The 25,506-nt window shown below is 44.3% G+C and overlaps 1 protein-coding gene across 1 annotated transcript in view; it reads left to right on the top strand.

Moving 5' to 3' along the window:
* Nucleotides 1–25,506, top strand: part of LOC141128471 (vomeronasal type-2 receptor 26-like) — a 170,865-nt gene that overhangs the window by 118,286 nt on the left and 27,073 nt on the right. Inside the window, exon 4 of the mRNA XM_073615776.1 lies at nucleotides 7,207–7,422. Coding sequence (XP_073471877.1) covers nucleotides 7,207–7,422 — 216 coding nt within the window. The remainder of the gene's footprint in view (nucleotides 1–7,206; nucleotides 7,423–25,506) is intronic.

The raw sequence follows: 25,506 nt of genomic DNA, 5'->3' as shown, positions 1-25,506 counted from the left end.
CCTCAAAACCATATTCTGTTAGTGTCTCAAATTCACATACATGTATTTTTTCCTTTCCTTGCTCTTTTCCAAGTCCTGTTTTGTTGACCAATAAAGTTTGTAGCAAATGTTTATGTTTTATGTGTTTTTTTTTAAATTTGTTTTGCAGATGAATGCTCAATCCAAGTAATGCATTTTACACTCCCCCACCCCCCACCCAAACAATTTTCATGCAACAGATTTCCCAGCTGCAGCTTAACTAGGCTGATTGGCATGGCAAATCAAAAAAAGGTGTCCAAAAGCTACTTTCCTGGTGGCTTCATGGTAGCATATGTACAATCCATGCATATGCTACCATGAAGCCACCAGGAAAGTTTGTGGGCATTTTAGGGAAAGCAAGTGAGTGTTAGAACCCCTGCTTGTCTTTTAGGTTGGGCTTTGTGTCCCTTTTATGAAAATTGGCTTCACTTCCTGTCACATAGCCAAACAGGAAGTGAGGGTAAAACCCAACCAATGATTTTCCTTAGGGACACACAGGTCACTCTAACTAGTGTCCCCATTAGGCAAATTTCACTCTAGCACTGTGTTGTGTACACCCCAAAATAGGTATTTTGGGGTTTATTTAAAGGCAAATCCACTCTGCAATACAAGTGTACTCGCTGTAAATATGAGGGGAAGCACTGATGATTTTATCATCCAATCATGTAGAAGCGAAGATGCTGTTTTTTTATTTACCTTGCATGTCCCCCTCGGATCTCCAGCAACGGCACTTCCAAGTGCACTTGTAGTGCAAAGTGGATTTGCCTTTAGTAAATAAACCCCAAAGTCCAAGATACCTAATAATTTGGGGTGTACACAGGAAAGTGATAGAGTGCAATTTACCTAATGGGGACACTAGTTAGATTGACCTGTGTGTCCCCAAGGAACGACATTGGTGGGGTTTTACCCTCACTTCCTGTTTGGGTATGTTACAGGAAGTGAATAAATTTGAAGGAGAAACCGGCAAAATTTGGGGGGGTGTCTTCACCCTATCAGGGGTGCAGACATCCCCAAAAACTGACAAGACTTCTAATCCCTCTGCACTCTATCCCCAAGCAAAAATAAGAAAGAATTTCATTTAGTCTAACTTTGCAAAGACACATTCCTAAGTTCAACTGTGATGCATGTCAATGGCCCATTTAGACCTTGTTTAATAGAAAACACCAGTTGCCTTTCACTAGAAACATTTGTTAGTCCAGTCCTGGAAATCTGCATCTGCTTTCCTATAAATTTTCATAAAAATTGGGTTCCTGCAGCTAGATGCGTGACCGCTGTGTATGTGAGATGCGCAACTGCTGTGTGCGTGGAGGTGTGTACCCGTGGCGCATATCTGGTTCCTGGAAGCGGTGGCCAGCACACAGGAATGACATCACACAGGAAGTTGCTTGTACTGCTACTAATTTCTTCCCACCCCCATGCCCCGCTCACTGTTCTCTGAGGAAGAGATGATCCTTATTTGCAAATTAAGATCATTTTTTATTTATTATTGGTGTATTGTTTGTGTGGGTCATGTGTGTATGTCTAAATGCTTTTCATTTGCAGGCTTTGCAGCAAGCAAAAGAGGAAGTAAAACCCATCAGGGTTTATTTCCTCTTTAATGGCTGTATGTTCAGTTATTTTGAGGGGACAGCAAATTTACACTGTTATACAAGCTGTACACTCACTACTTTACATTGTAGCAAAGTGTCATTTCTTCAGTGTTGTCACATGAAATGATAGAAAATATTTACAAAAATGTGAGGGGTGTGCTCACTTTTGTGAGATACTGTATACTCTGCAATGTATTATATTGACTACACTGACTGCACTATATACTCTGCACTGTATTATATGTACTACACTGACTGCACTATATACTCTGAACTGTATTATACGTACTACACTGACTGACTGCACACTACACAAACTACTTGCCTAACCTCCATTCATATATACACACTATATACGGCCGCCGTGTAAGCAGCAGCCTTATATAGTGTGGGGCGTGGACTTGACTGAATATAGAGTCTACACTGAATATCTAGTCTACACTAAATGCAGAGTGGATAGATAGATAGATAGATAGATAGATAGATAGATAGATAGATAGATAGATAGATAGATAGATAGATAGATAGATAGATAGATAGATAGATAGATAGATAGATAGATAGATAGATAGATAGATAGATAGTAAATACACTGCCTGCACGCAACTAACTAGCACATCGCGTTGTGATTGGTCAAAGCATACAGTGCATTCTGTGGCCACTCAGCAGCTGTCAATGCACTGCGATCTCACAGTGCATTAGGGGGCACCCCACGGCGGGAAAACTTCCCCCAAGCGCCCCATATATTTGTTTGTTCTACGAAGAAATGAACAGTCGGGACCACCCCTACTGCAGATTACTGACATTAAACCCAGTTCAAAATTAAAATATGAATATAAAAAGAAATCAAATAAGTTTCGAACTCAGACCCAACCCAAGTGTAGAGTTATTTGTCAGATGAATGGCGGAGGAGATGGAGAATATGGCCTTAGGATCTATCCCATGAAAACTGACTGTTTAACAATATTATGCTCTTAGAAGTCTAAAAGAGAGGGATGATCTAGCTATGCAATCCTCAAAGAAGGTAACATTGTGGTAATGATTAATGAACAATACATAATGATGGGTTTGAATATTCTTAATAACAATCAGTGCCAATCACTCCATATGAAGCCGTCTGTGTCCTCTGCTTATCTCCCTTCGAGTAATAGCCTGAGAGTTATAGACAGAAAAATTAATTTTTTTATTCTAAATATCTATCTATCTATCTATCTATCTATCTATCTATCTATCTATCTATCTATCTATCTATCTATCTATCTATCTATCTATCCATCCATCCATCCATCCATCTATCTATCTATCTATAGATATATCTATAGATATATAGATATATATCTATATATATACAGTGGGGGCGGAAAGTATTCAGACCCCCTTAAATTTTTCACTCTTTGTTATATTGCAGCCATTTGCTAAAATCATTTAAGTTAATTTTTTTCCTCATTAATGTACACACAGCACCCCATATTGACAGAAAAACACAGAATTGTTGACATTTTTGCAGATTTATTCAAAAAGTAAAACTGAAATATCACATGATCCTAAGTATTCAGACCCTTTGCTCAGTATTTAGTAGAAGTACCCTTTTGATCTAATACAGCCATGAGTCTTTTTGGGAAAGATGCAACAAGTTTTTCACAAATGGATTTGGGGATCCTCTGCCATTCCTCCTTGCAGATCCTCTCCAGTTCTGTCAGGTTGGGTTCAAGTCAGGGCTCTGGCTGGGCCATTCAAGAACAGTCATGGAGTTGTTGTGAAGCCACTCCTTCGTTATTTTAGCTGTGTGCTTAGGGTCATTGTCTTGTTGGAAAATAAACCTTCGGCCCAGTCTGAGGTCCTGAGCACTCTGGAGAAGGGTTTCGTCCAGGATATCCCTGTACTTGGCCGCATTCATCTTTCCCTCGATTGCAACCAGTCGTTCTGTCCCTGCAGCTGAAAAACACCCCCACAGCATGATGCTGCCACCACCATGCTTCACTGTTGGGACTGTATTGGACAGGTGATGAGCAGTGCCTGGTTTTCTCCACACATACCGCTTAGAATTAAGGCCAAAAAGTTCTATCTTGGTCTCATCAGACCAGAGAATCTTATTTCTCACCATCTTGGAGTCCTTTAGGTGTTTTTTTTAGCAAACTCCATGCGGGCTTTCATGTGTCTTGCACTGAGTAGAGGCTTCCGTCGGGCCACTCTGCCATAAAGCCCCGACTAGTGAAGGGCTGCAGTGATGGTTGACTTTCTACAACTTTCTCCCATCTCCCGACTGCATCTCTGGAGCTCAGCCACAGTGATCTTTGGGTTCTTTACCTCTCTCACCAAGGCTCTTCTCCCCTGATAGCTCAGTTTTGCCGGACGGCCAGCTCTAGGAAGGGTTCTGGTCGTCCCAAAAGTCTTGGATTTAAGGATTATGGAGGCCACTGTGCTCTTAGGAACCCTTAAGTGCAGCAGAAATTTTTTTGTAACCTTAGCCAGATCTGTGCCTTGCCACAATTCTGTCTCTGAGCTCTTCAGGCAGTTCCTTTGACCTCATGATTCTCATTTGCTCTGACATGCACTGTGAGCTGTAAGGTCTTATATAGACAGGTGTGTGGCTTTCCTAATCAATTCCAATCAGTATAATCAAACACAGCTGGACTCAAATAAAGGTGTAGAACCATCTCAAGGATGATCAGAAGAAATGGACAGCACCTGAGTTAAATATATGAGTGTCACAGCAAAGGGTCTGAATACTTAGGACCATGTAATATTTCAATTTTTCTTTTTTAATAAATCTGCAAAAATGTCAACAATTCTGTGATTTTCTGTCAATATGGGGTGCAGTGTGTACATTAATGAGGAAAAAAATTCAAGGGGGTCTGGATACTTTCCGTCCCCACTGTATATAGGGATGGGCTGAACATCCCACCATTCGGTTCGCACCAGAACATGCGAACAGGCAAAAAATTTGTCTGAACACGCAAACACTGATAAAGTCTATGGGACATGAACATAAAGAATCAAAAGTGCTAATTTTAAAGGCTTATATGCATGGTATTGTCTTAAAAAGTGTTTAGGGACCTGGGTCCTGCCCCAGGGGACATGTATCAATGCAAAAAAAGTTTTAAAAACAGTAGTTTTTTCGGAGGAAGTGATATTAATAATGCTTAAAGTGAAACAATAAAAGTATAATATTCCTTTAAATTTCATACCGGGGGGGGGGGGGGTGTCTATAGTATGCCTGTAGCACATGTTTCCAGTGTTTAGTACAGTCTGACAGCAAAAAGACATTTGTAAAGGAAAAAAAGTCATTTAAAACTACTTGCGGCTATAATGAATTGTCGGTCCCAGCAATATACATAAAAGTTAATTGATAAAAACGGCATGGGATTCCCCCACAGGGGAGCCCTGAACCAAAATGTAAAAAAAAAATGTGTGGGGGGCCCCCCAAATTCCATAACAGGCCCTTCAAGTCTGGTATGGATTTTAAGAGGAACCCCGCGCCAAAATTTAAAAAAAATTCATACCAGACCCTTGTCCAAGCAAGCAACCTGGCAGGCTGCAGGAAAAGAGGGGGGATGAGAGAGTACCCCCCCCTCCTGAACCGTACCAGGCCACATGCCCTCAACATTGGAAGGGTGCTTTGGGGTAGCCCCCCAAAGCACCTTGTCCCCATGTTGATGGGGAGAAGGGCCTCATCCCCACAACCCTTGCCCGGTGGTTGTGGGGGTCTGCGGGCGGGGGGCTTATTGGAATCTGGAAGCCCCCTTTAACAAGGGGACCCCCAGATCCCAACCCCCCTGTGTGAATTGGTAATTAGGTACAAATGTACCCCTACCATTTCACAAAAAAAGTGTCAAAAGTATTAAAAAAGGCAATAGACGGTTTTTGACAATTCCTTTATTAATGTCTTCTTCTTTTCCCACTTCTTCTTCCATCTTCTTCTGTTCTTCTTTTTCCTGGGTCACCTGTTTTCATAAACGGGTGACCCCGCCCCCCTCTGTAAACATGGGGAAAGCCATTCAGTGTTCTTCTTCCTCCATCTTGTTCTTCACCGCTTCTTCCTCTATCTTCCTCCGCTTATTCCTCTGGTCTTCTCGTCCGGCATCTTCCTCCGGCTTCATCTTCCTCTGGCTTCTTCTTCTCCGCTTCGTGCTCTGGACGATCCGCCTCAATGACAGTCTCCCGCTGTGTGACGCTTCTGTCCAGATGACAGCTCTTATATAACGGAGGGCAGGGCCACCCAGTGACCCCGCCCCGCTCTGATGCACGGGGACTTCCCTATGGCTTTCCCCATGTTGTCAGAGGGGGGCGGGGTCACCCATTTTGTGGCAAGTGACATCTCCATCTGGTGGCAGGCAGTGTGGCAAGTGACATCTCCATCTGGTGGCAGGCAGCGTGGCAAGTGACATTCCCATCTGGTGGCAGGCAGCGTGGCAAGTGACATCCCCATCTGGTGGCAGGCATAGTGGCAAGTGACATCCTTATCTGGTGGCAGGCAGCGTGGCAAGTGACATCCCCATCTGGTAGCAGGCAGCGTGGCAAGTGACATCCCCATCTGGTGGCAGGCAGCGTGGCAAGTAACATCCCCATCTGGTAGCAGGCAGCGTGGCAAGTGACAGTCCCATCTGGTGGCAGGCAGCGTGGCAAGTGACATCCCCATCTTGTAGCAGGCAGCATGGCAAGTGACATCCCCATCTGGTGGCAGGCAGCGTGGCAAGTGACATCCCCATCTGGTAGCAGGCAGCGTGGCAAGTGACATCCCCATCTGGTGGCAGGCAGCGTGGCAAGTGACATCCCCATCTGGTAGCAGGCAGCGTGGCAAGTGACAGTCCCATCTGGTGGCAGGCAGCGTGGCAAGTGACATCCCCATCTGGTGGCAGGCATAGTGGCAAGTGAAATCCCCATCTGGTAGCAGGCAGTGTGGCAAGTGACATCTCCATCTGGTGGCAGGCATAGTGGCAAGTGACATCCCCATCTGGTGGCAGGCATAGTAGCAAGTGACATCCCCATCTGGTGGCAGGCATAGTGGAAAGTGACAAGCGATGGTGGCAAGTGACACGCTTAAGGCTCCCAATGATTCTGCATTATGAGTTATTATGAGTTGAACTATTTTATTATATATTACAATGTAATGATAGAAATAATGCGTTTCAATCATCCTGACACCATACCAACCATAGTGCCAGGATGATTGAAGCACTAACACCAGCCATTGCCCTGAAAAATTGCCCGTGAAAAATCGCTTACCCCCCGCGTGCTTTTAACCCCCCCCCCCCCGGGCCTTGGCACAATTTTCTTGCACACAACCGGTCCCCGGTGCCGAAATAGATATATAGATAGATAGATATATACAAAATTATCCAATCTGAAAATAAAACAAATGGTTGATGATTCTCAGGATTAGTGGGATGGAGGATTCTTTTCATATCTGAGAGATGTACATGGAGACATTGCACGATAATTAAAAAATAGAGAATGCGTGGTTCTCTTGATTCCTTCATTTCTATTCACATTTATAGAAATACCAACTAGCACATTGAATCTGACCACTTTGTATTTTAGCTTAGACTTTGTATAACTGTATATGATAATGTGTGTATTTCTGTCTTCCATTAAAAAGCTGCACAAATATGTGAGAAATGTTCATCACACAAACGGAAAAAAGTTCCATTTTAATCAGAGGAATGTAATGCCAACTAATCTTACTTTACACATCATGGGTGTTGGTGAAAGTAGATCTTTTTATCATGCCACAATTTCCATTCTTTCTGCCCCAGACTTTGTGCCTATATCATTTCTCAATATGACTGGTCCCCTCTTCTGGAAAACCGGCAAAGTAAGTCATGACTTGATGTTTTCTGTTTATATTGTTTGCTGAGGAGGTTCATCATTTAGATTTATTGGGATCTTTTAGCCTTGTTTTAAGATACACTAGCAAATGTGGATGTCCATGAAAGGGGTTATTTTTCCGAGTCAGTGAAGATTGTTGATTGCGGTGATTTTGTAGATGTAGAACATTTCTTACAAGATACAGTAATTATATTCTATTTTGTGTATAGATGTGTTATGGAATAAAGTTAGCATAGAAGGTAATGGGGGCTGTAATTCTTTGGAATATGTGAGATGAGATATAATTATTAAAGAGAAACAGCAGCACTGAAATCAAGAGATTGTCATTAATACATCCAATGGGGCCCTCAAGAAGTTTAGTCCTTACATGTTCTTAGCACTTCTTGAAATATATAAAAGAAATATAAATGGAAAGAAAATAATTCTAACTGGGTGCCTCATTGTGTTTTCTATGTTGCCGGTCAACATAAATCACATAGGAACCCGCAGAGCTCCTAGAGGTGTCTCCTGGATACATGGTGCCTGATATAATGTGACCATACAAGAATACTTCTGCTAGTTGGTGACAGATTATATACAGTGACATTAGTAGGTGTGACAGTTGTGGGATAGATTATTAGATGTGAAAGTAATACATTAAATTCAGTGACATCAGTCATTATGACAGTTGATGGGAGATTCAGAGCAGTGACTGATGTCATTATGGGATAGATTTAGATACAGTGACCCCAGACACTTGTGAGGGCCAACCTGTCATGAACCTAGTGCCACCGACAATTAGAGTCCTCAAGACATGAGCAGAATATGGCTCTAGGAAGATCAGTGACACAACAGGTGCAGAGAAGTTTAAGCTGGACAAGGCCAGAGAGGAGGGCTACACATTTGCCGCCTTCCCTTTCCTGGTGGCCCAGGGTGAATGCAAGGATAAGGGTCTATTTTGATTTCTTAGGAAGACCCCATGCCATTTTTTCTTGTTTTACAAAAATGTGTACTGTCTCATCTAAAGAAAATGGCAAGGGCCCCCCCCTTAAAATACATACCAGACCCTTATCGAGACTTGCAGCCTGGGTGCCCAGGGAAGGGGAAGCAACAAGTATTCAGCCCCCTTTCTTAACCATAAAAGACCACATCTCCCACAATATACCCTGTGCCCATGTTGGGAGGCAAGAAACGTATCTCACATCCTGCTTCCCAAATGGGATGTGGGGGTTTGCAGTTGCACTTATCAGAATCTGATAGCCCACTTTAGAATACGAGGCCTCCGAAACATTCCAGCCCCTGTGGGTGAATGACTACGGGGTACATAATATCACTTATTACTCATTGATAAAGAAATACAAATGCCCACACCATGAAAAAGTCTATTATTAACCATTTCACCTCCAGGAGGTTTTACTTCATGACCAGAGCATTTTTTGCTATTTAGCACTGCTCTAATTTAACTGCCGATTTCTTAGTCATGCAACACTGTACACAAATGAAACTTAAATCACTTATTTCACACAAAAAGAGCTTTCTTTTGGTGGTATTTGATCACCACTGTTTTTTTATTATTATGAACCAAAAAAGACCAAAAGTTTTTGAAAAAAAATGATATTTTCTTCTTTCTGTTATAAAACATATCCAATAAAATCAAATTTCTTCATACATTTCGGCCAATATGTATTCTGCTACATGTTTTTGGTAAAAAAAAGTACATATACTGGAATTTACACAGCTTTTACTTTTTGACTGCGTATCGCTAGAGATGGGTGAACAGTTCAAGCCGAGCAAACGTTTGGTCCGCAATTCACCTTGTTGCCTAATCCGAATTTGTGGGTACTGTAGCTCGGAGAGATGTTTGCCCCCCAGAGCGCCCCACAATGCACTGCGAGCTTCACGGTGCATTCAATTGACCTAATTGGATGAAGCCTTGCACCTGACTGCTGGTCAGATGCAAAGCTTTGCCAATTAGCACTGACAGAGCTCTGATTGGACAAAGTGATGATGACTTTCTCCAATTACCGCTTAGTACTCATAGTCCCACCCCACACTATAAAAGGCACCTTCCTATAGGAAGTGTTTGCAGTGTGAAATTGTAGATAGATAGAGCAGGGCTCATTTTGCTATTAGCAGTTATTGTTTTCACTTATTGCAAGTGTAGAGTGTTAGTATATTGTGTTAGTGTAGTGTGTTAGTGTGGTGTGTTAGTATAGTGTGTTAGTGTAGAGTGTAATGCCGCGTATACACGAGCGGACTTTCCGGCAAACTTTTCCGACGTGCCGGAGTCCGTCAGACAATTCGATCGTGTGTGGGCTCCAGCGGACTTTTTTTTTTTTTTTTTTTTTTTGAAAGAATGAAGTTTATTAAGAAGATAATAGAATACATCAATCGTCAAAATAAAAAGGGAGCACATCGCTCATCGAGTACAAAATATATAAGTAATACAGCAGTCGTAAAAGATGATAACAATAAATTGTAGGCAGATATAGGCTTGTAATACATCCGGATATCTTGTTATGGGCATTGGGAGTCCCGGCGTCGGAGAGCCTTCTGGGTGCTAACTGCTCCTACGAGCCGGGTCTCCCCCATCCCATCTCGCCTCTAACAAGTGAATAACTGTCTAGAGTACAGACACACACCTACAGAAACCGGAAACTGATAAAAGGGATAAAACCAAAAGGAGTTTGTATCACTGTAACCTTGGAAGACCATGTCAATAACGCATTTAAACATTCGTTATTGGAAAAAAATAAAAATAAGAAGGGAAGGAAATCAATTGGTCTGTCTATCTCTCATGATGGGTTAAATTTTGGTTGGATGATCAAGTCCAAAACATGTTATGTTTGGAGGTTAGAAGGGTGTTACCTTTGATAATCTGCCCTGAGGCATATAGCTAAGGTAATTAAAAGTACTGAGAGCCTGATAGACCAATATAGATTTGTATAGAAAACAGGAGAGTGAAAGGAGGAAAGGAAGGAAATAGAAGAGGCAGAGGGGATAGAAAGAGTGAAAGGGGTAGTTGAACTTCAAGAATTATGGGGGGGGAGTGCACAGGAGACCTCAAAGGAGGGGGGGGTCCGAAAGCCCCTCAGCTAAGGACCACTCCGGTGTACTATCTATCTCACATACAAAGGATGCCCTACTAATGTTGCCCAGGGTTCCCAAATAGTGTTAAATTTATCAGTGGTATCTAGGATGGTGTTGGAAATTTTTTCTTGCAGCATGATCCACGTGATTTTTTGCTTGGCTAACCGAATGGACACTTTCGGTGATTTCCAGGCCCTGGTGATGGTCATTTTGGCCCCCACTAGAATAAACTGGATCAGCTTCTGTGTATGTTTAGAAATTTTTGGTATGGGACCATTCAGCAATGCAACAATTGGATCTTGTTGCAGAGTGCAACCGCATGTTCTGCGGATAAGGGAGAAGATCTTGTTCCAATACATTCTGATTTTAGGGCATTCCCATAGTATGTGTAAAAGAGTCCCCACATGACCGCATCCTCTAAAGCATAGAGGTGACGTTAGCGGATAGATTTTGGCAAGACGTGACGGTACCAGATACCAGCGTGTGAGAACTTTCAGCCCTGCTTCGCTAATTGTAGTATTAACCATACCTTTAAAGGAGCGGGGAAAATTGATATGCCACTTATCCAGGTCCCAGCTGAAGTCAAGATCTCGCTCCCAGCTTGTCATGTATGCTGCTTTTTCCGTGGGTTCCGCCAGGGATGAGTAGATGAGAGAGATACCCCCTTTGGTGTCCGAGGCTGAGGCACACCATTGTTCATAAGGCGTTACAAAGAGATGGTTTTCATTGTCCTTCCATACCCGATTTAAAAAATGAGAGAGTTGAAAGAATCTAAATTTTTCGGTTGGGGGCATTTCGAGTTTGGAGGTACAGTATGCTAGAGTGAGGGGACCATTGGAGTTGAAGAATTGACCAATTCTATAAAGGCCTTTGTCCAGCCACCATTTAAAGGCCCGAATCTCCAGTCCAGGAGGAAAATTATGATTTCTGAAGATATGTGCCAGGGGGTGCCATGTGGAGATGAGAGGTTTGAACTTATGAAGTGCATCACAAAGTTTCATTGAGTGAGATAATGTTGGTGCTAAAATAGGGGGGCGTTTTTTGGGGATATTCCAAAGCAGAAAGTCTAAGGTGACACCGGGAACCGCTTCACGCTCCATGTTCACCCAATCTGGTTTGGGTCCTTTCATATAGATAGTTGAGAATTGGCTCAATTGTGCTGCCTGATAATACCACCACAGATTTGGGACCCCTAGTCCTCCTTTTTTTCTGGGCCTAAAAAGCACCTCTTTAGAAAACCTGTGGCCTTTTTTATCCCAAATAAAACGGATTATGGCAGATTGTAGGCGTTGAATGTGCGATTTGGGGACTGGAATGGGTAAGGAACGAAAGAGATATAGTAGCCTAGGTAGGAGTGTCATTTTAACTGCGTTCACTTTACCCAACCACGAGAGCTTATATAGCGACCATTGGGTCAGGTCGTCCGTGAGCTTTTTGATCATGGGGGGAAAATTATATTTATAGAGAGTATCTATGCCAGAAGTAAGGTTAATGCCAAGATAAGGGATAGATGTGGAATTCCATGAGAATGGAAATTTGCTCCTTAGGTTATTTACGATGTCTGGAGGAGTGGAAACATTGAGAGCGACTGATTTGGAAACATTAACCTTAAGTCCGGAGGCTAATTCAAAGTCTTGTAAAAGTTGCAATATGTTGGGGATGGAGGTCATGGGAGACGTGACGAACAGGAGGACATCATCCGCAAATAGAGCGCATTTGTGGTAATTTTGCCCGCAGCGAACTCCATGGATGTCTGGGTGTTGTCTAATCGCGATGGCCAAGGATTCTATAGCCATCGCGAAGAGAAGGGGAGAGAGAGGGCATCCCTGCCTTGTTCCTTTCTGTATGGAAAATTTATCTGATAGGTGTCCTTGTAGTCTCACCTGTGCCTTAGGTTGATAATAGAGGGCTCTTAATATATTGATAAAGTTTGGGCCGAAACCCCATTTACCTAAAATTGTGAAGAGGTAGGGCCAAGCCACCGTATCAAACGCTTTTTGGAGATCTATGGAGAGGAGGAGGCCCCCCTGGGGAGATCCCCCATCCCACCCCGATCTCATTAGGGAGACTGCATTTATCGCTCTCCGCACCTGGTCCGGTCCCTGTCTCCCTGGTATGAACCCTACTTGGTCTTTATGTATGTAGGTATTTATAAAAGAGGCGAGTCTATTGGATAATATTTTTGTCATAATTTTTAGGTCGTTATTAATTAACGAAATAGGTCTATAGTTACTGACATCACTGGGATCTTTACCTGGCTTAGGTATGACTGAAACAAAAGCCAAATTGGCATTTGGGTCTAACGGAGATGCTTTAGCTAAGGAGTTGAAGAGGCGGACCAGGTATGGAGAGAGGGAATCTATAAAAGTTTTGTAATAGTGGTTTGAGAAACCGTCTGGGCCTGGGGCTGAGTCTTTTCTAAGCCCTTTTATGACTGCTCGGATTTCAGATTCTTGAAATGGGGATTCCAGAATGGAGCGGTGAGATTCAGAAATTTTAGGCAATGGTGTTTTGTCTAGAAAAGCATCTAACTTTTGTTGAGAAATTGGGCAATCGTCAGAATACAGGTTGGCATAAAAGGATTGGAATGATTTAAGAATTTTACTTGGGTTTTGGGTGTACGATCCTGATTGGGTTTTTATTTTAGGTAGGGCAAAAGACCTGTGTTTCGGGGTGAGTTTGGCCGCCAGCTGGGGGCCAAATTTGTTCGCTCGTAGATAGAAACTGCCGCTTAGCCAATGGAGGTGCTTTTCTGCGTTGGAGGTCAAAGCTGAATTAAGGGATAGCCTAATAGTATCTAGTTTAGATAGAGATGTAGGATTGGGGTTCAGTTTATGGGACTTGCTGAGATTTTTGTATTCTTTCTCTAGTTTCTTGATATCAAATTGCCGTTCTCTCTTTAATTTGGCTGCAAGTTGGATCAATTTCCCTCTGATTACTGCTTTGTGAGCATTCCAGAGCGTGCTAGGGGAGATGTCTGCCATGTCGTTCAATAGAAAATACTCTTTAATATCCTTTTCTAGTATAGTACAGTGGACGGGATTAGCTAGGAGTTTCTCATTTAGGCGCCAAGTGCGTGGGCCAGGTGGTGATAATGAATTGGATATTCCTAATATTACTAGGGAGTGGTCAGACCACGGAACATCGTGGATAGAGGCGTGATTAGCAATTTGTATGTCAGAGTTCAATAAGAAAATGTGGTCGATTCTAGCATATGTCTTGTGGGGTGCTGAGAAGTGTGTATAGTCCCTTGTTGCGGGGTTTAATTCCCTCCATGAATCAATGAGTCCCACCGAATGAATAAGTTTGGCAATCTGGAGGCTTTGTTTGGGGGGTCGTTTAAGGCGAGGGATCCCCTGAGCTGCTTTATCTAAGATCTGATCAAAGGTAATATTGGAGTCCCCTCCCATAATCACCCTACCCTCGAAATGGGGTGAGAGAGTTGCCAGTAAGGAGGAGAAGAATTTAGCTTGGCCTTTGTTGGGGGCATAATAGGAAATGAAAGTGTATAGATTACCTTCAATCAGTCCTTTGATTAGAATGTATCTTCCATCATTATCTCGCACAGTTAAAGTGTGAGAGAAAGGGGTTTGTTTGGAGATTAGGATGGCTACTCCTCTCTTTTTCTCGCTAGCATTTGCAAGAAAAAAAGTGGGGTATTTGTTGTGTAGAAAAGAAGGCGAGTAGTTTGAGGGGAAATGTGTTTCTTGGAGGAGCACTACATCTACTCCTCTTGAGTGATAGCTCTGGAAAGCTTTGCGTCTCTTGACGGGTGAGTTGAGCCCTTGGGTGTTATGTGAGGCAACTTTAAGTGTCCTCTGTAAGGTAGGTGGGTCAGTCATTTTTACATAGGGAGTAACCCTGGTGCGTTAGGTGTGTTCCTACCAGGTTCCTTGATGATGCAGCATGGAGTCTGGGAGAGAGATCTTGCTGTCGCAGCGGAGGGCTCTGGGTAAGGTCGGTCTCCTGTGCACCTCCCTGAAATATAAAAAAGGGGAAGGAGGAGAAGAGAGGGAAGAAGGGAGAGAGAAAAGAATGAAAGAAGAGAGGAAGAATCATTAAATAATACATTCTAGTAACTTCAAAAAAGACTAGGCGTAAAAGCCCAGAAAATCCAGGAACTGGACTGAAAAGTTCAGTTCGAGTCTGAGACCCACAAACAAAAGGGTCTCAGAAAAACAAGAACAACCTCAGCCGAGGCTGTTAGTCTGGTGTAATCAGTGGGAGGATCTCCCCTGATCACAACAGAGGAAGTGGCAATGCTAGCCCAGCCGAGCCACCGGGGCCCCATCTAATGGGGAGCAATGGAACCTAATAAGTGTGAGCACGAAGAATTTGAATAATATACCCATATAAAAGACACGGATCAAAAATGATGAGTTGAGCCCAAACACTAAGAGGTACAAGGGCAAATCACTGTTTTAAATAAAAATAACATAACAAGACCCTCCATAGGGTAAGGTCAATTAGTAACCGGGAGGGGGGGTGGAGGGTAGGAGCAGGGATGTGGGAGGGAGGGGGGGAAGGTGAAGTGAGGTATAAACTTATGCCCTGGTTTCCGCGGAAGTCAATATAACCTCAAGTGCGGTCCCTTATGAAAACCGAGGATAGTTGTTGAAAAAAAAAAAAAAAAAAAGGGGGGGGGAGGGAGAAGAAGGAAAACAACCCGGAATCATCTTCTTCCATCTTCATTGCAGTGAGGAGAATGGGGGGAGATCAGGTAAGTGCGACCACCCTCACAGATGGATAAGTGGGGTCTGATGGGGTGTATGCAATGTACACCATAGCCCCTCCTCAGAGGGTACAACCTTAGGGAGAAAAGGGAGTCACAAAGTCCTTATAAAGCTGAGAAGAGATGACTTCATCTTGGAGGAAAGGAATCGCGGTGACGCTTCGTTTGCTGTTTGTTCCAGAGGGGGGTGATGGGGCTGCCTGGAGGGGGTCTCTTAGAGGAACTTGACTTGGACGGAGGATCCTGGGGGGAAGCTTCTTGAGAGATGAATCCAAGTCGCAGGAGTAAGTGTTCGCCTTCTTGGAATGAGGAGAATCCATACGATCTTTCCTTATGTTGGAACTGAAGACGGAAAGGGAAAGTCCAGCGATATTTAATTGATTTCTGAGAGAGGATTTCAAGCAGAGGTTTTAAAGCTCTTCTCTTTAGGATTGTAGTTTTGGAGATGTCTGCGAAGACTTGAATCTTGTTTCCTTGGAAGGATAAGGCGTCTAGATTCCGAGATCTTTTCATGACCTCCTCTTTGGTCTCGTAATAGTGGGGCTTCACCACTATATCCCTCGGGAGCCCGTCCTGTCTGGGTGGTTGCAGCGCTCTGTGAGCCCTGTCAATCTCTAGTTTGCAGTCAGAGATATCCGGGATCAGTTCTTTCATGAAAAGCTGCACTGTGTCATGAATATTAGTTACAGACTCAGGGATACCTCGAATACGGAAGTTTCCTCTCTGATTACGATTTTCCAAATCGTCAATCTTCCCTAAAGCTGTTTCAAGTTGATCTTGCATCAATTGAATGCAGTCGGTATTCTGATTGGTGCACGCAACAGTTTGATCAACTGCTTGTTCGATCAAGTCAATGCGGGCCCCCAAGCTCTGTAGGTCTGCCTTAAAAGACGTGGTGATTTGTGCTGCGTTTTGGGCCAGGCCTGTGGCCAGCATGTCTGAAAAGCAATTCAGAAGTTGTGCCATGTCTGACTGGTTGGGAGAGTTCAGCGATGCTGCCTGTTGTATAGCAGAGGATGGGGCGGGAGCATGCAGTGAAGGGATATGGAGCATTTCAGTTAGGGTCCTGTTAAAAACGGAGTCTTTGCTGGTAAGATAGGCATTCTTGGGGGAGATGTTACTCACAGAGGATCCCAGTGTGATGTTGGGGAGCTGATCCTCCTCTGGGATGTTAGCCATGCTGACTCCGTCTCCTGTGTCTGCCTGTGAGGAGGTAGCGGCCGCCATCTTAGATGTAGTGGGGTCGGGTAGGCCAAAGGAGAGTTTCCTGCTAGCCGCTGGGCGCTGTAATCGGTTGGGCATATAGATTTGTGCCCGCTAGCCTCCTCTACCAGCGGGTGTTAAGCAGGGACGGTTCCGCTAAGTAATCCGGCGTCTGGGGACCGCGGAAGGCTCGGCTGTGACGGAGCTCCCGTTCAGAGCGTCTTCCCGGGAGTCCCGCGCATGCGCACTGGACTTTTTTTTCTCAACGTTTGACGGACTTAGATTTGAAACATGTTTCTAATCTATCCGACGGACTCGAGTCCGGTCGAAAAGTCCGCTCGTCTGTATGCTAGTCCGATGGACAAAAACTAGCTAGGGCAGCTATTGGCTACTGGCTATGAACTTCCTTGTTTTAGTCCGGTCGTACGTCATCACGTACGAATCCGTCAGACTTTGGTTGATCGTGTGTAGGCAAGTCCGTTCATTCGGAAAGTCCGTTGTAAAGTCCGTCGAAAAGTCCGCCTGGCAAAGTCTGCCGTAAAGTCCGGTCGTGTGTATGCGGCATTAGTGTAGTGTGTTAGTGTAGAGTGTTAGTATACTGTGTTAGCGTAGCGCAGTGTTAAACACAGCATTACATAACATTTAGTGCTGCATTCCCCCTTTTTTTTGGTTGCTGCATGTTTTTGGGTTTTTTTTGTCTTTTTTTGTCCCCTGCCTGCGCCCAGTTATTCTGACTGTGATGCTGGTGTTCCCCCTTTTTTATTTTTTTTTATAGTTTTTACATATCTGTCAGCGTCATTTCTCAATTTAAGGTGCACCAAACACCCCTTTTTATTGCATAAAGTGCATCCAATCACACATTTCCCAGTATCTAAAAAATTTGCGAAATAAGCTCCCCCCATCATGTCTGGGAGGTGAACAAGGAGAGGCAGACGTTTCCATGCCACTATGAGGAGACCAGCAGTGTATGTGTCCACAGGCAAAGGTGGATGTGGTGAGTCCTCAGGCAGGGCACCTTTGTCTCTGTTTAGTGAAGTTGCCCGTGCTATCCAGCCACAGCATGTAGAGGAGGTGGTGGACTGGCTTACTAAACCATCCTCATCCTCCTCATCCTCCGTCACCCAAGCTGACACTAGTGCGCAGTCCACCACAGCTGCCAGACCGGATTATTCTGCCTCCTTGTCCACAGCTATTCCTGCCATAGCCCCAGCATCATGCATGGAGGAGTCAGCTGAATTATTTGAACACAGCATCAGCCACTTGCTTCTTGAGGGTGCACAGACATTACTTGATTCTGATGTTGGTTCTGAGGTAGAGGAAGGGACTAACATGAGCCTACAGAGAGGGGAGAAGACTGATAAACAACGTGATCTTAAATACAAAACAATGGTAATCAACTGATATAAAATTGCATAAAGAATGAAATTAATTACAATCAACACATCCCATATTTCTTAAAATGTCCAAACAAAGGTATCATGTGCAAATTGTATCAAAGAGAGTCCATATATTAATATAAGTCCATATATGTATCACCGTGATGGCTGTATCCAGTCAGGTGTGAATAGTGCCACAAAATGGCCTATCGTGATTCCACGCGGTGTAGTGCTCCTCCACCACAATGCACTCACCACAGCTAATGACACAATGCACCTATAAAGCAAAACCTCTGGTCTTGGTCTCATCTCTGAACCCTCATAAGTCAATCAAATGTAGTTGGGCGACACATCTTAAGAAAAGAAGAGCTCACCACAAGGTGCCCAAATGTAGTACACTAGTGTAGTATTTATTGGAAGTTAAGTAAAATACACAGCATAAATATCCATGTGGAGACAATAATACACAAGCCAGCTAGACATATCAAGATGATCGCTGCTCTGGAACCCAGATGTGGTGGTGTGACGTCAGCGTGTAGTGCTCTTCCCTACGCATTTTGTGCACCTGCACATTATCAGGGGACAGTGCAGTCACTTTCATCTCCTGCACCTCTTAATGCCTGCTTAGGATGAGTCTTCCAATGTACCACCGGTCCTCTGCAAGTGTTCAAAGAGACTATACAAATGCCAAAGCAAACAATGCCATGCAGGGCTGCAGCTTGTTCCTAGTAGATAGGAGCCACACTGGCGAGGAGATTCTGTCACCTCTGCAGGATCCAGCCAAGAGGGGGTTACCCCCATGCCATGTTGTGCCCAGAGGTTGTGTGTGACAATACTATCCACTCTTCCACAGGGAAAGTTACCATGCATGTCATCCTCAGTAACCCAAAGAACTCAGGTTCCTCAGATTCAGGTAACTTGTGGCAGATGGGTTCATTCATACTCCACAGCCTGTCAAAGGACCCTAGGATTTGTGACATCAAGAAAAGGCACCCTTATATTATGCCACCCCTTTGATTATTGGGTAATAAAGATGGAACACTGGCCAGAAAATGTGCAGTATGCAGTTAAGCTGCTGTGATGCCCTGCAGCCAGAACCCTCTCTGAAGATATATTTAGTCTAGGTTCACATTTATGTGGGCTGCTCTTGATGCATTTTCCGGCTCCTTAATGCATTTTGTGTTTGTTTTTCCCTTTAAAAACACTGTACATAGTTGGTTGCTAAGGAATGAGCCAGAAAGCTGGATGCTGCAGCCTTAACAACTAATAAGTAGTCAGCTGTCAGCGGGGTTGCCCGCTGACAGCGGAGTGTAAAAGAAAGAATTGCCGGCAAAAAAAAAGGAAAAAAATGGCATCGGGTCTGGTATGGGTTTGGAGGGGAACCCCATGCCAAAATAAAAATAAAAGAAAATGGCAAATGGCTCTCCCCTAATCCAAGCCAGACCCTTATCCGAGGATGCAGTTCGGCAGGTCAGAAAAGGCAGGGGACGAGCAGGCATGCCCCCAGAACCATACCTTTGGGACAGGGTGATGGCTGTGGAAGTTTGTAGACTGGGAGTGTATCAGAATCTGGAAACCCTTTTAACAAGGGGGCCCCCAGATCTTGGCCCCCCATCCGAATGAGTATGGGGAACTTAGTCCCCCTACCCATTCACCAAAAAATTCAAATAGGGCGTACACACGGTCGGACTTTGTTCGGACATTCCGACAACAAAATCCTAGGATTTTTTCCGACGGATGTTGGCTCAAACTTTTTTTGTCTACAGTCGCACAAAGTTGTCGGAATTTCCCATCGCCAACCACGCGGTCACGTACACCACGTACGACGAGACTAGAAAAGGTCGGTCCAGAACCAAGCGCGGCACCCTTTGGGCTCCTTTTGCTAATCTCGTGTTAGTAAAAGTTTGGTGAGAGACGATTTGCGCTTTTTCAGACTCGTGGCTTTCAGATCGTTTTCTGCCGTTCAGTTTGTGCTTGTGGGTTTGTATCTGCTCTTCAGTGCATGCAGCAATTTCCGCGTGACTTTAGGTAGTCATTGTATTCTTGTTCGTTTGTTACTGGTTTTCAGGTCACTCTTCACAGGCCTTGCTGTTCTTCAGTGCGTTCTGTTACTTCGTTCTGAGCAGCCGACCGTTTTCTAGCCATGTTTCGTATGCGTACTCCTCATAGAGTTTGTGCTGTGCGGGGGCTTGGTGTTGGGGTCCTGACCTTGACACAAGTCCAGTCCATGAACAGGGTGGGGAGGAGTTCATGGACCAAGAATTGGTTGCTTCAGCGTGACCAGTTCTGTCATATGCCTTTGCTCCGTGAGATCCGTGAGAATAATCCTGATGATTTCAGGAACTTTCTCAGGATGACGGACCCCGTGTTTCACCGTTTGTTGGCTTCGCTGACCCCCTATATCAGCAGGCAGGATACCTGCATGAGGCAAGCCATCACTCCGGAGCAGAGGTTGGTCGCTACCCTGCGGTATTTGGCGACAGGGAGAAGTCTGCAGGACTTGAAGTTCTGGACAGGCATCTCCCCCCAGGCCCTGGGGATCATTATCCCAGAGACCTGTTCTGCCATCATCCAGGTCCTGCAGAAGGAGTATATTAAGGTAAGATTTTTATCCTTTTATATCACATTTTATTGTATTGAATGTTTGCTAATATATTGTATTTCTTTCCTCATTCCCTAATTACCATGATTGTAATATGCTGTGAATGTCCCCTTTGTCCTCATGCATGCTGGATTTGTATGTAATTATTATTTTAGGTCCTTCATACATATTTGCCCTTCACTAACCTCCCCAGCATGGTGTCTCCTGGCCTATATTCACCTCATGTAGTCACTTAACAATGTATTTTATCAGCTCCATAGTAGTGCTTTACCCCAAACACCCCCTAAAATGTTTGGAAATGTTATTTTTTATTTAAATTCAGGCAGAGTGGCAGAGGCTTTTTTTTGTGGTGTCCCCAAATAATTTTTAGTAACCCTCCCTCCCCCAACTGCTAAGTCAGCTGATCCCAATTCTCTATCTATCCTCAATCATCTATCTGCTGACTTTGCCAAACCCATACACACTATACCCACCTCTTTACTGGTCAAATTTATGGATGAATTCCCCAAAGCATGTAGTGCAAGGGCCTGCCTGTATACTTTCAAATGGTACTGTTTAAAGTTTTTGTATCCTATTATTATCTTGATAGGTAATAGCAGAATGTCCAAATGTCCTCAAATGTGTACAATGTGTATTTATATCTTTGTATTATGACACTTCTTACCTGTCCAGTGGGCTGCCAATAGTGTAACTAAGGAGGGGCTGTTCCAAGTAATACCCATTATTTAGGCATTCATCTCTCAATGAAGTGAAGAGGGTTACCTGTCCAAGATTTCCACACACCCCCTATAATGTTAGAAATGGCCCATGAGAGGGGGGGGGGGGAATATGATAGGTGTACCTTTTACTTTGGCCTTGTTAAATTCCCCTTAATAAATGCTATCTGGAGGTTACCCCAGAATGTTTGTGTCTAATCTGCTTGCCATGTTTCAGAGTAAAAATAGTAATGTTTATTTTTTCCTCAACAGTTTCCTTCCACGCCACAGGAATGGCAGACTGAGGCCTCCCACTTTTCCCAGTGGTGGGACTTTCCTAACTGCGGAGGGGCAATTGATGGGAAACACGTCCACATCGTCCCACCACCCAACTCGGGGTCGTACTATTATAATTACAAGGGGTTTAATAGTATAGTGATGTTGGCGGTGGTGTCGGCTAATTATGACTTCTTGTATGTGGACGTGGGGAAGAATGGCCGGATGTCCGATGGTGGAGTCATCGCCCAGACAGAGTTCTACAGGTGTCTCCAGAATGGCAGCTTGGACTTGCCAGCTCCAGAGGACAATGTGGAAGGACTCCCATTTGTGTTCGTTGCTGATGAAGCGTTTGCGCTGGGGGACCACCTGATGCGGCCATTCCCAATGAGGACCCTCACCCCGGAACAGAGGGTTTTTAATTACCGGCTGGCCAGAGCCCGAAGAGTGGTGGAGAACACATTTAGAATCCTGGCCAGCCGGTTCCGACTATTTCTGACACCCATCCATATGGCGGACTATAAACTGAACCATATTATACTTGCGTGCTGTGTTCTCCATAACTTTTTAAGGAAACATTCGGCCAACTATGCTGGCTCAGTTGGGCCTGAGGCCGGAATCCTACATCAAATCACACTGACGGCACTTGAAAGTGGCCGTCCTGGCTTGCCCTCCCTGAGTGCCCATGATGTCCGGTTACGCTACCTGGAGTTCTTTGCGGGTAGGGGGGCTATCAATATGCCAGACAATCTGTGAAGCCTTTTTATAATAAAAAAAAAAAAGAAATTCTTGGTGGACATTTACTGCTTGTGTTTGTTTTAGCTGACCCTGTCAGAGATGTGTTGAGTCCGGAAAATGTCGTGATTGTGTAACCTTATACAAAGCACTGTTGGCTGTTATTTCCTAAATGCAAAAACACATTTCACTACAAGTGCACTTGCAACTGCACTGAAACTGCACTTGTAGTGCAAAGAGGATTTGCCCTTAGGAAATAACCCCCATTTTCACAGAAAACAGCAATTACATCACCCCAAAAGTGTTGTATTGTAGTGTTGAGACAATAATCCACACATTCTTGACTAAGCCACTTTTTTATACCTGCACAATCACATGTGCATTTACCAAAGGTTTTTAAAACTAACCAACATGTTTGTTGTATAACAATTTTTGCAGTAGCATTATCAAAAATCGAAAATGTCCATTTCAGATAAAACAGGCCTGTGTAAAACCAACAAGAAAGCCAAAAAACTTGAACTTACAAAGTTCACATTAGGTAAAACCTGAAGGCTATATCAGACATGAGTATTTAGGAACTGTGTTTGATATAGCGTTCAGATGGGGGGAAATCACCCCTGGAAAAGCCAAATTTGGAAGATGCACACCAATTTACGAATGTCAACATGTGCTATCTGCCATCAGGGGGGATCAAGGGACGTGTTTTGGGGGAGCAAGCCCTTCCTCAACGCTACTTTATAATTGAGGAAGGGGTTGCACCCCCAAAACGCGTCCATTGATCTCCCGTGATGGCAGATAGCACATGTTGGCACACTGTGTGCATCCTCCAAATTTGGCTTTTCAAAACATTGCAAAATGTTTAAAAAGATTGGACCACAATCCAAAAATAGATTTTGTGGGGTTTTAAATTCGCCCCAAAACATCAATGATGTTATTATTTTTTTTAATCACATCATTGATTTTTTGCTGTATGTTTTGCAGTTCTACATTACACCCCATGATCTCCCTGATCAGGATCTGGGCACTTTCTGATGTGAAACGTTCTGGATTCCTCACATCACGATCACCTAAAAAGAGAGAAAGAAAACAAAAACAGGTATCAAAAATCTGCCACCATCCATCTCTTTTACCTGAGCCTGTGGTCGCAGACACTCACCTGTTGTGGTGCCAATCTCCACCACGTCTTCTTCTTCCTCCTGCTCTTCTTGGGTTGGTGTTAGTTCCCCTTCTTCCAGAGGTGGGGGGTCTGTGGTCTCCTCGGATGAGGGGTGTCCTCCGAGTCTTTTCTCCCCTATGAAAAACAAAAATGGTATAATTAGCACACAGATATTTGATGGCAGAACTAGAAATAGGAAACTTTGCTTGGAAGTGGGGTACAATTGTCTATTTTAGCCGAGTTCCAAGATGTCTTTTTTTTAATGCCCTTTGTCAAGCTGCAATACTTTACCTGTTTGGTACAAGCTTCACAGATGGAGACCCCCCTATAGTATACACTGGAGCACCTGTGTGGCCCCCTAATAAAAATGGTGTTCTTGTGTCCCACACTAGTGCTCCAGTGTCCAGATGTGAAAACAGCTGCTCAGTGTCCTCTCCTTACACAGAATCTAGTTTGCATTTCATTCTAGTAACAAACCCATCTACACAAACAAATATTTGGCATCCAAGTAGGCCCAAAAAAAATGTGGGAAAATGCATATGGCATAAACAATGGTGTTTTAGAGGCCGAAAGAAAAATGTTTGATACGAACGAATAATGGGCCCATGAACATTAAAGTTGCCCTTTTAAACGTTACAATTGATAAAAGCATATGGAGCAGAACGAACGGAATAAAGACAGAAAGAATAGGAACACAGCACAACTACTTACTTTTTTGCAACACTCTCCGGATCTTTCGGTACTGCTCTGGCTCTCTCAATTTCAGGTCCGACCACCGCTTCCGGAGCTGATCTTTTGATCTTCGTACCCGGAAATTCCTCTCAAGACTCCTGACCACTTTCGCCATGATCTTGGCTTTTCGGATATTGGGGTTGGGGTAAGGCCCATACTTTCCGTCATAGTCGGACTTCTTCATGATGTCTACCATCTCCAACATCTCCCCAAAGGACATATTTGTGGCCTTAAAACATCTCCTTCTGGATCGGGACGTGTCCGGATCCGGGCTTTCCTCCTCCTCGTTCCTGCAATTATCACGCACCTGCTGTGACTCCGCCATGTGCTCTTCCCCCACTGCGCCAAACGAAAAGGGGCGGGGAATAGACTATAAAGAACGTCAGGGGCGGGCGGAGTTACACGCATGCGCAGTGTGTATAAAGCGTAACACGCGTGCGTATTACGTACGATCTGTGAGCGGAGGAAGGAGCATTGGACGTGCCGATCGTAAGAACGAAGGTAAGAGACAAACTTGTGCCTATACTGCTTCTAGATTGAGGCCTATATTGTAACAAGATTAGGAGAGTTTTGTCTGACATTAGGCTTTGTCTTGTGCTGTGTCTTGCAGTGAACATGGATAATATGCTACTGAAAGATAATGACTTCATGTCAGTATTCGTAGATATGCTAAGGGAGCTGCCATGTCTGTGGGAGATTAAACACCCCCATTACAAGAACCAAGCAAAGAGGAAGGCAGCACTGGAGCAATTGTGTGAAATTGTGAAGCAGGTCATCCCCACGGCAGACATCACCTATTTAAAGATCTTAATTGGTTGCCTGAGGAGTACATATCTGAGGGAGCGCAAGAAAGTCCTGGATTCGCTGAGATCCAGAGCAGCAGATGACATCTATGTCCCCAGGATGTGGTACTACGACAGGCTGCATTTTTTGGCAGGCCAGACTGAACCCAGGCCATCCCTCTCCAGTCTTCCTTCCACGCTTCCTTCCCCCCTGGCTGAGGCTTCTGATGCCCAACCTGGGCCTTCCAGGCCACATGTGGAGGAGCCCAGATTGAGCTAGGTATAGCATTCTTCTAAATATTTCTGCTTGTCCAATCAATGATGTTAACTAGATGTTAGTTGGGAGTACTAATTTAGGATTGTGATTGATGATGCAAAACATTATAACCATGTCCCTTTTTCATACACAGGGAAGTCTCAGCCAGGAGGTGGCCGGGCCTAGCCGGCTGGCTGATCTGCAGGTCCCTCCACCCCCCCGAAATAAGAAAGTGGCAGGAGGAGTGCCCTAGAGGAGGCTGGCAGAGGACTCTTTTGGAGGGCTACAGAGGTCCTGGGAGCACAACAGACTGTGGAGGAGGACATTGCTGCCACCATTGCCTATAAAATGCAGAGGGTGGAGGAGGGCCAACAAGTCATGTGTGAGGCCCTCATATTGGAGGCTCTTGAGAAAGGTATGAGGGGCCAAATTACACCTCAGACACACCTTTGCAAT

This window comes from Aquarana catesbeiana, linkage group LG01, assembly GCF_042186555.1.
Source record: "Aquarana catesbeiana isolate 2022-GZ linkage group LG01, ASM4218655v1, whole genome shotgun sequence".
Classification (NCBI taxonomy): Eukaryota; Metazoa; Chordata; class Amphibia; order Anura; family Ranidae; genus Aquarana; species Aquarana catesbeiana.
This window is presented reverse-complemented; position numbering and strand designations above follow the sequence as displayed.